Raw genomic sequence first — 14,934 nt, 5'->3', positions numbered from 1 at the left:
TTCTGCAATGATACCAAAGCCTTAGGTGCAGGAGGTGCATTACAGATGTACTCATTGGAACTGGGCTCCACAACTGCATTTTGATTGGTTGTGGGTTTTCGATACTAGTCTCTATCTGTTGCAAAAAGAAATTAATTTGGTGAGGGGTGTGGACTATATTCATTATTGGCTATAAGAATTATCCTGGAGTTTAATAAAGTTGTGGTTGTAAGTTCTCTTTGAAGATCGAAGACTTCACTATTCCTTGGTAGATGGCTACATTTTCAGTGACAGGCATAATTTCATTCTTGTTGGGCTCATCTTAAATACAATTACAGACTATTGGTTACCACTAAATTATTTACCCTTATGGTTATCATGACATGCTGGGCATTGTTGAGGTTGATAGCTGGGTAAGATTGTTCATTGTTTTCTTCCTTACAAAGTTTGTATAATTCCTTTTCATCCAGTAAGGTTAGTTCTCAGGGAGGAGGCAATGAAGTCAGTTCAATCTCACACCTCTGGGCTTTGTGTCTAAACTGAATTGACCTCTCTTCAAAAGGGCTTTACATTCCACCTCTGGGAGGCAAATTCAGAGAAATATCCCATATGTTCTAGGATTGGTCTTTAAATATAAAGACCAAAATCCATGTTGGTCTTTATATTTAAACGTACTACAAGTCTCTGTATTTAGTTTCTGTATTAGACAATGCACATTAAGTGAATATTCATATAGACGTATTATTACTGAATACTCAGATTTTCTCTTTTTGGGACTTTCTCTCATTTATGTTTGTACTTCTCAGTATTGAACACCGGTTCTCGTGCAAAATGAGCTCCATTCTCATCCCTATTCAATTCTTTTCTTTTCTTTCTTTCTTTCTTTTTCTTTCTTTCTTTCTTTCTTTCTTTCTTTCTTTCTTTCTTTCTTTCTTTCTTTCTTTTTGCATTCTTATATCTTTTGGTCTTCTTTGGCTCAATTGAATATTTTTTTTCACTCCATTTTTATTTTCTGTCATGGCATGGCATTCTTTTTACAATAATCATGTATTAACTGGCTCAGTGGCAGAGACTCTCTCGTGCTTGATGACCTGAGCTCTCTGGATTCCACAAGGTGGCAATGGAGAATTAACTCCTGAGAGTTTTCTTCTGATCTTGACACTCTATCCACATCATCTATGAGGTTGTATAATGCAAACACACAAGCACACATGACATAAAAAATAAAAACTTTAAATATTCGTTTATTTACCATTCTAAAATTTACAGTGTGTATTTGAAGTTAAAAATGAAATGTAGAGCAGTTTTTTTTTTTTTTTTGCTCAGTATGAGTGTGATTCTCTATAGTCATATGAAGATGTACATCCTTTAACAACAGCTAAGAAAACGAATGAAAAAGAACAGTTTCTCACTGTAGTATGATTAAAATATAGGCCTATTTTGGAGGTGGAAATGAAAGAGTGGCTTGTGATACTTGTAACTGTGAGCAGCACTGTGTGGACAGGGATGTAATTACATGCTTGGGAAATGAACAGGAAATTAAGTCTAGGTTTTGATTTGGAGCTGAGTACCAGGCCCTCATTGTGAAGTTCAGTGTTGGAGTTCTTCTTGACTACCTCCAAGTCAGTGTTCACAGGTGAGCCACTAAAATAGAATCAGCAAAAAGAAAACATCTTCATCTAATACCCATCCTGCAGTAGTGATTGGCAGAGTGAGGGAGGAGCAAAAATTGATGTGCTGTACAGAAGGCAAGAAGAATATCAGAGGGTTTGGTTAAGAGCTCAGTGCTAATCTTCATAAAATGATCTGGCACTATTTTAAAATAATATTAAAAATTGTCTTTTATTAATTTTTAAAAATTTACTCACTTTACGTCCCCATCATAGCATCCTCCCTCATTTCCTCCTGGTTCCACCCTCCCTCCCTCTGCCCCCATCCCTCTTCCCTAGTCCTCAGAAAGGGGGAGCTCTCCTCCTCTACCAACTGACCCCACCCTCTCCAGTCTCAGCCTGGATCTTCTTTCTGAAAATAGATTTTTTAAATATAATATATTTCAATTATGGTTTCCCCTACCCTATACCCTCTCCACTCCCCCATCTACTCAAAACTACATCCTTTCTTTCTCTCTCTCATTAGGATTCAAAGAGGAATTTTATTATTAAATAATAATAAAATGAAATAAACAAACAAGAAACAAAAGAAAATGAGTCAAAGAAAAAGCTCAAAAATATCCATAGACACAGAGACACATGTTTTCTCCTACACATAAATCCCATAAAAATACTGTTTTAGGGTTTCTATTGCTGTGAAAAGATACCATGGCCATGGCAACTCTCATAAAGAAAAACATTTAATTGACACTGGATTACAGTTTTAGAGGTTCAGTCCATTATCATCATGGTGGGAAGCAAGGCAGCATGCAGGCAGACATGGTCCTGGAGAAGGAGCTGAGAGTTCTACATCTGGAAATAAAACAAGCTCTGAACACAGGCCAGGACTGAAGACAGAGCTGCCTGCAGAGGTATCTAACAGAGACCTCGGCTCTCATTGGACAGACTTGAGTATCTGCCTATATTATTGCCAATCAGAGGCCCCCTTGTAATGAATGTGCCTATGGTTGTAGTTATAGGACTCAAGTGCACATCAGTTTGTTATTAGTCTTGGCGGTCCAGGGACTGTCTCTATCACTTACCCTCCATCACCAAGTAACACAATTACGACCAAGCCAATGGTCATATACTCATATACCAAACACTAAAAGTGCTTAGGACCAGGCAGGAAACAGTGACACAGATCAATGTTTTGATACACATCATCACCAGGTTTCCTTTGAGCTTTGGGGCAAAGCCAACAGCTGAAGACTTTTAAAGCTTTGTCACTCAGTAACTCCTAGCACAAAATCAGCCTGGGCATCCAAGGGGACTGCCTTCATTAAAAGGACTTCAATCTTGAAATGTATAGTGTAACGGCAATGCTTGCTTTATTCAAGTTAAGACATAAAAATAAGCAGAGCTCTTTTTCATGGAATTTTTTACTGAATAGGTAAGACCTTATACTGAGAAGATATGTAGCCCACAGGTCTATGAGAGGTCCAGTCCATATAATAACTACTTAGCTAGGGCTGAACCTAATACGCTGGGTACATGGTCATCTTAACAGTAGACTTTACATAGTGTGGGCTTTCATCCTGTTTCTGTACTGTGCTTGTTTTGATGGGCTGTGAGTTCAGAGTATGACAAGCTTGGTGTCACGCTGGGGATTCAGTATAATATGGAAACCTTGGATAATCTATGTTCAGGGATTAGCCTATATCCAGTACCCATGCTAAAGTCAGTGACTAAGCCACATATGTGAGACTACCCTGGCACCAGAAAGATGCTTATATGTGTAGGAAACCTTACAACATACCAACACCTCCTTGATATTGTAAAAGGCATATTAAATAGAGAATTTCAAACAAATTCCTAAAGAGAAATTCAAGAAGATGTCAAAGAAAAATATAGGGGCAGTAGGAAAAAAGAGCTTGATAATGGGAAGGATTTTGAAAATTTGCTGGCCATAGTCCATGGCATAGCTGTCAAACACATGAACCTGTAGTAGCTGTGGCTACCTGCACAAGAACAAATGTGGGGTATGTGGACTGTGCAACTGGGAAAATCAGCATGGAGATTTAGTGGGGTTGAGACCTCCTCAAACCTCGAGAATCTCAATCTTGGGTCCAGCAGGTGTAATAATTACTCACTCTCTGTACTATGCCTACATGCTCCAGTGCAGATAGTCTAAACAGCCCCTACCTCCACGATTCTTGGGTAGTCATATCGCCTGGCACCTGGAATTCTTCTTCATGTAAATAAAACATCACCAGCATTGTTCTAACCAATGAAATGCACTCACCCTAAAAAACCCTTCCCACTCACCAATGTTTATGTAGTTCCTGCTCACTCCGAATAAACTTGAATAAACTTGGACAAGCTGGAAGGTCTCTTTAAGCTACAAGAGCTTAAAGAACTGTTTTGGAGACACCCAATACTGGAATCCTTGGACCTGCCCAGCTAGCCACTCATGTCTGGTATCAGCACACTCCAGTGCCTGAATGCTCCAAAGAGAAGAAGCAGAACCCTGGCCTACTATCATCCACAAGAGCTGTAACACTGAAAACCTTGGAGAAGGCCTTTCTCGCTCTCTGACCTCCCAGCTGGACTGGGATCCTGCAGACTCAGCTGTTCCAGGCTCCATCCCATCCTTTCCAGCCAAGTGTGCCGTGGTGCCTGAACACCCCTGCGGGAGGCAGTGGAGCAAAGAACCACCATCAAGCCAGTTAAAAATTCTAGAGAGTTCCAAGTTCCTGTTGTAGAATTGGAAACTGGTGCAGCTTCTATGGAAATCAGGTTGGATAATTATAAAAAAATCCAAAATTGGTCAGTAGTATGGCCCAGCTATACTACTCCTTGGCACATGTCTACAGGACTTGACATCCTAAAGATACTTTCTCTGCCATTTTATACTCTATTTATACTCTCTTCACAATAGTGAGGAAATGGAAACAACCCAAATCTCTTTCAACTGATGAGTGGATAAGGCATAGTGGATAGTGTTCAGGTATAAAGAAAATGAAATTGTTAAATTGGAGGTAAATGGATGGAACTAAGAGAAACAACACAGATCGAGAAAGCTTAACACTGCGTGTTGTACCTTATGTGTGGACCCTAACTTCAAATCTTCGTATTTGCACTTATAACCTGAAGTATCCACAGAAACCAAATGCTCTACTTTTGTTTCTATTGTTGTGTTAACCAACATGTGAAGGAAAGGGATTATTTGGCTTATATATTGTGGGTCTACTGTACTGGGGAAAGCCAAGGCAGGAACTCAGGACAGGAACCCACAGTTTGGAACTAGAACAGAAGGCATGAAAGAATTCTGTCTACTGGCTTGCTCTCTATGGCTTGCTCAGTCTGCTTTCTTATATTACTCAAGACCACCTGAGCAGGGGTGGCAATGTTTACCATAGTATACCCTTCCTACATCAAGAATTAATCAAGAGAATTTTCACAGAGACTGACTACAGGACAGTTTGATGAAGGCAATTTCTCATTTGGGAGTCCTTCTTTTAAGATCTGTCTAGTTTTGTGTTACACTGACAAATACCAATCCACATACCAGGATAGTAGAAAGTAATCTTAAGAGTAGGGCAGAGAAGAGGGTCAAGAAAGGTGGAGTAGAACACAGGGCCTATAAAGAGGAAATGAAAAAGTGGGAGAAGACTTAACTGTAGTAGGGGAACAACTGCAATGTAAAGGGAAAGAGAGAAGAAACACGGTGAATACCTGAAAAGGCAAATGGGATAGATATCACTTTATAAGCTTTCTTTCTCTTCCCTCATTTCTTCCTTCCTTCCTTCCTTCCTTCCTTCCTTCCTTCCTTCCTTCCTTCCGCAGATGTCAAACTTTTAATTAAAAAAATACAAACATATAGAAGCAGTTGTCAGCAAATACTCTGAACTAGTTTTTTTTTTGCCTCAAATCCCTAGTTTTTACATACAGAAATATTAATTCAGAGTCACCCATGGAAACTTTACAAAAATCATTTATGTCCAGGACTGCTAAAAAAAAGGCTGTGACAGAATCAGGACCAGAGTACCTTTTTTTGTTTGTGTATTTTTCAAGATAGGGCTTCTCTCTGTAGCCTTGGCTGTCCTAGACTTCCTTTGTAGACCGGGATGGCCTTGAACTTGGAGAGATCACCTCTGCCTCCCAAGTGCCGGGATTACTAGTGCTCACCACCAACCCTGGCTACAGTACCTATTTTTGTGTGTTTTTGACAGTCCTGAGTATGATAGGACTCAGGACGTTGCACTGGGCTTTAAATAGATTCTTGGTTCATCCCAAGTCTCTCTCAAAACCCCAACTCTCTGGCCTTGGCTTCCTGAAATCTAGAAGGGCAACTCACACAAATCTGCCTATCTTTGTGTTCCAGTTTTTTCTACCACACCCTAATTATTCTTGAAAAGCTTTTAGGTTAACTCTGATGTTCTTCAGGCTGAGCCGCTAAGTTTAGTTTGATTTGGCTCCCTGGGTTTTTTTGTCTTTGGGTGTTTTAGAAGTTTTCTTTACAGATTTCCTGGGAGTAAAGACCTTGGCCCCTGGCTTTCTGAGTTCCTGCACATCTATTTTTAGCTTCTTCCCTGAGGTCCCAGGCCTGGAAGCTTCTGAAGTCTCTGTAGCTGGTAGGACCTTCCTTTTCTTGCCACGAGGTGTGTTTGCATCAGATCTCTTTTTTGGAGATTTTCCTTCTGTGATATTTTCTTCCATCTTCACATTTTCTTTATCTCGAGTTTCTCCTATTGGTACCAGTTGTGGAATTGTTTCTTCATACTCATCTGTCACTTTCTGTTGTGGTTTTACATTGCTGGGATGTTTCTTCTGGGATCTTGGACCATTTGCTGGTGCACTGCTGGTTTTACACACTAAGTCATCTTGAGGTGAAAGAAATGCAGCTTCCTTGGACTTTTTCCTTAACATTTTGTTTTTCTTCTTCAACTTTTCTTTTTCATGCTTTCTTTTTTTCTTTAGTTCTTTTTTCCTCATACTACGGAAGGATCCACTGTTTTCATCCTGAGATGTGACGAAGGAGGAAAAGATGGGAAGGGAAACTGACGTCTCCGTTTTCAGGAACAAGAGTTTCACACTCTGCCATTTCTCTGGCAATTTTTCTGAAAGCATTTCTGAGACAGCCAGGATGTTTTCAATGATGTGCTGAGTCTCCATTCCGGTGTGACCAATACGTATAGTACTGCAAGAACCATGTTTAGAGATGTTTAAGACAGTCCCTGTGATACGGCGGTCGGTCAATCTCTTTGGACAGATTCTTGGCCAGAAGATTGACAGGTACTGGAACTTTCTTCCTGTGATAGAAATGCCTTCCTATGTGTGTGGGCAAATGTCGTCTAATTCTTTCATCAGTAATGAAGATGTCAAAGCTACCCAAGAGACGGAGCTTGGCTTCATAGGCTTTATATTCTGTCTTTAAAGTTTTAAAAGGGATAATCTGAGAGACACTGTTAACTCCATGCTTTTTCAAAAGCTTTTTATAGAAACCTTCTGTCTGTTCAGGTGATTCACAATCATCTTTGGTAAACAGACAGACTTCTGACGAATCTGATAGAATACTATGAGGTAAAGACATTCTGACTCGAAGTTCCTTTGCTGGAATTTTCCATAATATCACCATTAAAAATACGTTCTCATTCTCATTCAAAAGCAATTCAGTACTGCTTTTTCTGGACCTGGAGTGTGCAAACAGAACTTCCACAGCCTTTCTGATCTGCTCTTTGTCCAGCTGTTCCAGAGCGGTCGGCTTCGCTTGCACCGCGGTAGTGGTCGCCACGGCGTCTGAGACAGGGGTGGAGGAGGACGCAGAGCGCTCCATGACGCCTCGCATAGCACTCAGGAGTTGGGACGTTTGCGCAAGCCTCTTTCTTGTTTTTTTTTAAGACAGTGTTTCTCCGCATAGCACTGGCTGTCCTGTCCTGTCCTGTCTGTCTATGTAGACCAGTGTGGTGCCTGGGAGTCATGTGACCAGGGGAAGCCCTGCTCGTGCCTCTGCCAAGCCTTAGCATGCTGCGTGCCAGGGAAGCAGGGGGTCTTACCAGCAAAGTCAAGTGCTACACTCGAGAGGTGCCCACTTCCTCCAGCTCTTCCTGCTAAGGTCTGCCAAGGCAAAACAATAGTACCTGAATTCCAAAGAATGACAGGCAGGGCTCTACGCCTGCAGCCTGAGTTAACACAGCTAGCCCAGAATTTAGGATTTTCTTGTTAATCGGCTATATCTGAGCAGGGGATCTAGGTCTTCTCCATGCATGGTTCTTGGTTGGTGCATCAGTCTCTGCAGGAACCCCTAGGCTCAGAGTTTTGGTCTCCTGGGGCTCCTGTCTCCTCCCTGTCTTTCTATACGCCCCCTCTCCCCTTTTCCCATAAGACTCTCTGAACTCTGCTTCTATCCCCTGTTGGGTGGAGCCCTTCAGAGGACCCTCTGTAGTAGGCTCCCATGCTGTTTCTCTCTTCCACCACTTCTGGTGTCTATTCTGTTTGCCATTGCCATTCTGAATGGGATTTAAGCATCTTCCCTAGGGTCCTTCTTAGTGTTTAGCTTCTTTACGTCTGTAGAATTTAGTATGGCTATCCTATATTATACAGCTAATATCTGCTGATAAGTGAGTGTATACCATGCCTGTCTTTCTGTTTCTGGGTTACCTCACTTAGGGTGATCTTTTCTAGTTTCATCCATTTGCCTGCAAATTTCATGATTTCCTTGTTTTTAATAGCTGGGTATTCCATTGTGTAAATGTGCCACAATTTCTACATCCACTTCTCTGTTGAGGGACATCTAGGTTGTTTTCAGATTCTGGCTATTATAAATAAAGCTGCTATGAATATAGTTGAGAAAATGTCCTTGCTGAATGGTGAGGTATCTTTTGGGTATATACCCAAGAGTGGTATAACTGGATCTTGAGATACTGCTATTCCCATTTTATTTTTGAGAATGTGCCAGATTGATTTTCAAAGTGGCTGTACAAGTTTGCACGACCACCATCAATGGAGGAGGGTTCCCCTTTCTCCACATTCTCTCCAGCATGTGTTGTCACTTGAGTTTTTGATCTTAGCCATTCTGATGGGTGTAAGATGGAATCTCAGAGTCGTTTTGATTTGCATTTCTCTGATGACTAAGGACTGGCAGCTCAGTCTCCATGTGGGTGCCAGAGTAAGGGGAGCAGCTGCTGCCTGTGTCATGAACTCGTTTGCCTCCTCTTTGATCACTGCCCCTGGTGATGCTGTCCTTCCAGGCCACAGAGGAAGAGGATCCAGGCAGTCCTGATGAGACTTGATAAGTAATGGGCAGATGGAAGAAGAGGAGAACTCCCCCTCTCAGTGGACTAGGGGAAGGCGATAGGGAGAAAGAGGGAGGGAGGGAGACTGGGAGCAGTTGAAGGAGGGAGCTTCAATTGGGACATATAATGAATAAATTGTGAAAAAATTAAAATAAAAAAAAGAATTTTCTTGTTTGCTTTATTTTGTTTGAATATTTTTTGTTTTTCCCTTATAATGGGATAATGAGAATAACTCAATAATAAAGGTTCCGCTATAGGAAATGTTTTTCCCCCAACACTGGGAACAACTCATTGTAAATGATCCTTTCATGAGAGAAAAAAAAATATCTAGGATGAGCTAAACTTCTAAAACAAAAGCAATTAGAACTAAGACATAAAACACTAAGCCAATGTTATTTAAAATTTCAGAGGTACTAGTCATGCATTATATAGATGATTTTCTCTTGATCATCCAATTAATGCTTAAATGCTCAATTTTCATGTTAAATAAACAAAAGCAAAACAAAATCACAATTTTAAATTAAACCATCAGGTACATTCTTATCTGTTTTTGGCTCTGTTCATTAAGCTGTTTTCTGAAAACTCTCAGTTAAGTTCTAGAAAAATCTAACACTTAAAATCAGAACTATCAGAACTTAAAATCAGAATTATTACCTTCTTAAATAATGTGGCCTAAGTAAGGGTTAATTGAGTCTTCAGATTTTAAGATTGAATAGAAAAAATAAGCCCTTGACAGCTCATCAAGCTCCTGTAGAGGAATGGTGGTTATAAATCATGAAATATAAGTAGTTCAAAGTCCATATACTTCAGTCCAAAAATCAGAGTTATGTGCCATTCTAATGGTTTTGTTAAAATTTAATAAATCTCAACATAACTACTGATTGTCAATATGCAGAAGATGTATTGCACCTAAAAACTGCTGAACGTATTCCTGATAATTCAGAATTAACCTTGCTAATCATGTAACTACAATAAACAATTGTTAAAAGATCTGATTGCACTCTAAAAGAGAGGATTTTTAAACAATAGAAAGATATGAGGATTCCCAGGGTTAGAGTGCATAATGCTTTACTAACTTAAAAATTTTTAATGCTAACGAAGCAGGGACAACAGTTGCTAAAAGGCATTGGATTGTAGGAAAACAGCTAAATTTAGTCAGCCTGCATACTACAAGGATGTTCTTACATCAGAGTGTAAACCAGGAAAGGTATTAAAATGGGTCCGAGGAAGTTATGCTTATGTTTCTACTGGAGACCAAAAGTTATTGATACCCTCAAAAATGCTACACATTTGTTCCTTGCTGTGCTGTCTGTGCTAACTGCACAGGTAGCAGGGATCAGCAATACATATGGAGCATGTATGTCCATCTCACAATTTACATGGGAGTAAGCTGTGGAGATAAAAACATTCCTATGATGTTTAATGAATTTTTTTTTTTTTTTTTGGCTACCCAGTCCTTATCATCACCAAGGACCTGCTAAAGCCTATGGGGAATGGTAAGGAAATTATAAACTGTACTTTGGAAAAAAATTCTTATTTATATGGGTAATAAAACTCAGTGTCTAAATATAACTTTTCAAATGTTGTTATCTATAATTAATACCACCAAAGGGTTTTCATAATAAAATTTATATGCTTCATGCACCTGGTTTCAAGGGACAGAAAGTTAATGGTACTAGGTCCTTTAACCTGCTGCATTGTAAGATGTGGGTTACCAACAAAGAATCTGACTGGATATATTGTCAACAGTGTAGAAGTAAATAACTCTTGAGTGCTTGTTAAAATCTTTCATGAAGATGTCATTGATTGGACCTCTTATGGCTTTCCTAGAGGAAATTATTCTCACTCAGAATTGGGAGGACAAAGATATTTTGAGTGAAACTGAAAATTAGTTCTACTGTTTTTAAACCTATTCAATGATATAAAAATGGTATGTCAATTTATTGATTGTTGCTCTTAGAGCCTGTGCTGGTTGGTGTTCTGTTCAGGAAGTTATCTCCTGTGCCAATGAGTTCTAGGCTGTTCCCAACTTTTTCTTCTAACAGATTTAGAGTATCTGGTTTTATGTTGAGGTCTTTGATCCACTTGGACTTCAGTTTTGTGCAGGGTGATCAATAGAGATCTATTTTCATTTTTCTGCATGTGGACATCCAGTTGGATCAGCACCATTTGTTGAAGATGCTGTCTTTTTTTCCATTGAATAGTTTTGGCTTCTTTGTCAAAAATCGAGTATTCATAGGTGTGTGGGTTTATTTCTGGGTCTTCTATGCGGTTCCATTGATCCTCCTTTCTGTTTTTATACCAATACCATGCAGTTTTTATTACTATTGCTCTGTAGTACAACTTGAGATCGGGGATAGAGATACCTCCAGATGATCTGTTGTTGTACAGGATTGTTTTGGAGATTCTGGGTTTTTTGTTTCTCCATATGAAGCTGAGAATCTTTTTTTCAAGGTCTGTAAAGAATTGAGTTGGTATTTTGATGGGAATTGCATTGAATCTGTAGATTGCTTTTGGCAGGATGGCCATTTTCACAATGCTAATCCTACCAATCCATGAGCACGGGAGATCTTTCCATCTTCTGAGATCTTCTTCAATTTCTTTCTTCAGAGACTTGAAGTTTTTCTCAAACAGGTCTTTCACTTGCTTGGTTAGTGTCACCCCAAGATACAGCAACAATCAATAAATGGGACCTCATGAAACTAAAAAGCTTCTGTAAAGCAAAGGACACTGTCATCAAAACAAAACGCCTGCCTACAGATTGGGAAAGAATCTTCACTAACCCTTTATCTGACAGAGGACTAATATCGAGTATATGCAAAGAACTAAAGAAGCTGAAAAGCAGCAAACCAAGTAATCCACTTAAAAAATGGGGAACAGAGCTAAACAGAGAATTCTCGACAGAGGAATATCGAATGGCAGAGAAACACTTAAAGAAATGCTCATCCTCATTAGCCATCAGGGAAATGCAAATCAAAACGACCCTGAGATATCACCTTACACCCATCAGAATGGCCAAGATGAAAAACTCAAGGGACAACACATGCTGGAGAGGTTGTGGAGAAAGGGGAACCCTCCTCCACTGCTGGTGGGAATGTAAACTGGTACAACCACTCTGGAAATCTATCTGGCGCTTTCTAAGACAATTAGGAATAGTGCTTCCTCAAGACCCAGCTATACCACTGCTAGGTATATACCCAAACTTTGCTCAAGTACACAAAAGGGATATTTGCTCAACCATGTTTATAGCAGCATTATTTGTAATAGCCAGAACCTGGAAACAACCCAGATGTCCATCAACGGAGGAATGGGTACAGAAATTGTGGTATTTTTACACAATGGAATACTATTCAGCAATCAAAAAGGAGGAAATCATGAAATTTGCAGGCAAATGGTGGGATCTAGAAAAAATCATCCTGAGTGAAATATCCCAGAAGGAGAAAGACAAACACGGTATATACTCACTTATATAGACCTATAAGATATGATAAACATAATGAAATCTATACACCTAAAAAAGATAATCAAGAGAGCGGACATGGGATAAGATTATCAATCCTCGTTTAGAAAGACAGATGGGATGCGCATTGAACATATGACAGGAGTCTACTGAGCGCATTGGAAAGACTCTAACTAGCAGTGTTTTCAAAGCAAAGACTCATGACCAAACCTTTGGCAGAGTACAGGGAATATTAAGAAAGAAGGGGAGTTAGTCTGATGAGGAAAGGATAGGAGCTCCACAAGGACCAAATATATCTGGGCACAGGGTCTTTTCTGAGACTGACATGCAACCAAGGACCATGTATGAATGTAACCTAGAACCTCTGCTCAGATGTAGCCTGTGGTAGCTCAGTAACCAATTGGTTTCCCATAGTGAGGGGAACAAGGACTGTTTCTAACAGGAACTCAATGACTGGCTCTTTGGCCTCCCCACCCCCCAAGGGAGGAGCAGTCCTGTTAGGCCACGGAGGAGGGCTTTGCAGCCAGTCCTGAAGATACCTGATAAAACAGGATCAGATGAATGGGGAGGAGGTCCCCCCTATTAGTGGACTTGGCAAGGGGCATGGTGGAGATGAGGGAGGGAGGGAGGGACTGGGAGGGAATGAGGGATCGGGACATGGCTGGGATACAGAGTTAATAAAATGTAACTGATTAGAAAAAAATAAAATTCAAAAAAAAGAATCAAAAGCCACTTTAATTGTGGAAATATTAAAATATTATGTAACACACACAAAAAAAAATGGTATGTCAAGTCTTCTCCTAAAATCTGGTGATTCAGTTCAAGCTGATTTGTAATAATTAACAAATGCCTTCTGTCTTCTTAAAGTATAAAAAGAAAGGGGAAACAGCAATGATAGTAACTCTATTTTGTTTTTAGATTAAATCAGAGTCAACCCTTTGTAGCATGTGCGCCATCACCTTACTCCTGAGAGTGCTCCATGCCCATCTCCTCCATGTTCCTCTAGCTCAGGTTCAGAGGATAAGAAAAGTGTGCTTTCCGTGTGCATCCCTTATGACGACCTCAGCTTTACAAACTATGAACACTAACCCCCGGGGTCTCAAATGAAATGGCGTCTCAATAATTGATGTCACCTACATTTCCCAGTTAGGTTGCCAAAAATATGTCTGTCACTGTTGACACATACTCTCATTTCATATGGGTTTCAGCTCAAACAAGAGAAAACTCAAAAATAAAAAAGAAAAGAAATTAATTTACCGTATGCTCTCTACCTTTGTCATCACAGACATTCCAACAAATAAAAACTGATAATAGCCCTGAGTTTACTAACTCCCAATTCAAACTATTCTGCTCACAATGGAAAATTGCCCACTACATGGGAATTCATTACAATCTCCAGAGCAAAGGAATTATAGAAAGAACACATCAAACTCTAACAGCCCAAATGAAAAACAAACAAACAAAAACACAAACAAACAAACAAACAAACAAACCCAATAGCCTACCCCAACATGCAAATCAGCAATGGCCATAGCCACCCTTAATATATTTAATATTTCAAAAATTTCAAAAATCCTCCAATCTCCTTCCACTGGCACACATCAGGAGTAATTACTCCCATCCTGATACACTGACATGATACCTTAGATGGAATATGGAATTAACCCATATTTTCCCAAGAGGAATCTCCTGAAAGAACATCCATGACCTGGTGGTCACTGTCTAGGCCTTTTGTCTCCATGGGCCTCTCTGTCTCTTCCATATTCTCTGTCTCCTCTAAATGGCTGTCTATTATTCTCTGTTCTAATTCTGCTACCATCCAGCTCTCAACCTCAATCCTTCCAATACCGAGTGCTGGATTTTTTTCTTACAGAAACCTATTACAGATACAACAAAGTTTTAGGTTATAGGAGATTTCTCTCCAAAAGTGTTTCAGGAACCTTTGAGGACCCTAATCTGTACTGCTTCTTATGATCTTCCTCCCCATGGCCCCCTGTTTGATGCAGTTTCTAAAACAGCAAGTAAACAACATTGCCAGAGTCATTACCAAGCAGGTTCTGATTCAATACCAAACATTCCCAACCTGATGACTATGATGATCCTTCCCCTTTATGAAACAAAAAGGAGGAATGTGTGGCTGATGAGCTGTGGGACAGGTCTAGAGCAAGAGTTAGGCCAAGGTGTGTTCAACCTGCCAAATCTTATCTTGAAACAGCCAGAAGGAGGACTGATCCATTCCTGCTCTGAGCCTGCAAATCCCTGCCCTTGTGGCCTTAGAGCCCCAACCTCTGTAACTCTTGAGGTGGTCATATAGCCTGGTGGCCAGGTTACAAGTTAAACTTCTCACCATATGAGGTCTTGCCCAGAAAGCACCTGGAATTTCTGTTCATTAAAATTAGGTATTTTCAGCAGCTTGGTCCCAGCCAATGATGTACTCTCACCTCTACCTACTACCCAAAGATTTAAACAGCCATTGTTCCCACGTCCAAATGAGCCATCTCCTATCTCCCTGAAGCCTGCCTCCCTGGAAGCCTGAGGTTTTCATCCCCCTGTCTCTGTCTTACATCCTCTCCCAGGATCTACTAGTTGTGATCATGGGGTTTCATGC

At 40.1% G+C, this 14,934-nt stretch overlaps 1 protein-coding gene across 1 annotated transcript; it reads right to left on the bottom strand.

Moving 5' to 3' along the window:
* Positions 1-6,032: 6,032 nt before the first annotated feature.
* Positions 6,033-7,427, bottom strand: LOC129677710 (ribosomal L1 domain-containing protein 1-like). The gene is given in 2 exon segments (XM_055608346.1): positions 6,033-6,827; positions 6,829-7,427. Coding segments are annotated over 2 exon segments (1,386 nt in total). The 5' UTR covers positions 7,420-7,427.
* Between the last annotated feature and the right edge of the window lie 7,507 nt (positions 7,428-14,934).

This window comes from Psammomys obesus, unplaced genomic scaffold (assembly GCF_907164565.1).
Source record: "Psammomys obesus unplaced genomic scaffold, mPsaObe1.curated_primary_1811, whole genome shotgun sequence".
Classification (NCBI taxonomy): Eukaryota; Metazoa; Chordata; class Mammalia; order Rodentia; family Muridae; genus Psammomys; species Psammomys obesus.
This window is presented reverse-complemented; position numbering and strand designations above follow the sequence as displayed.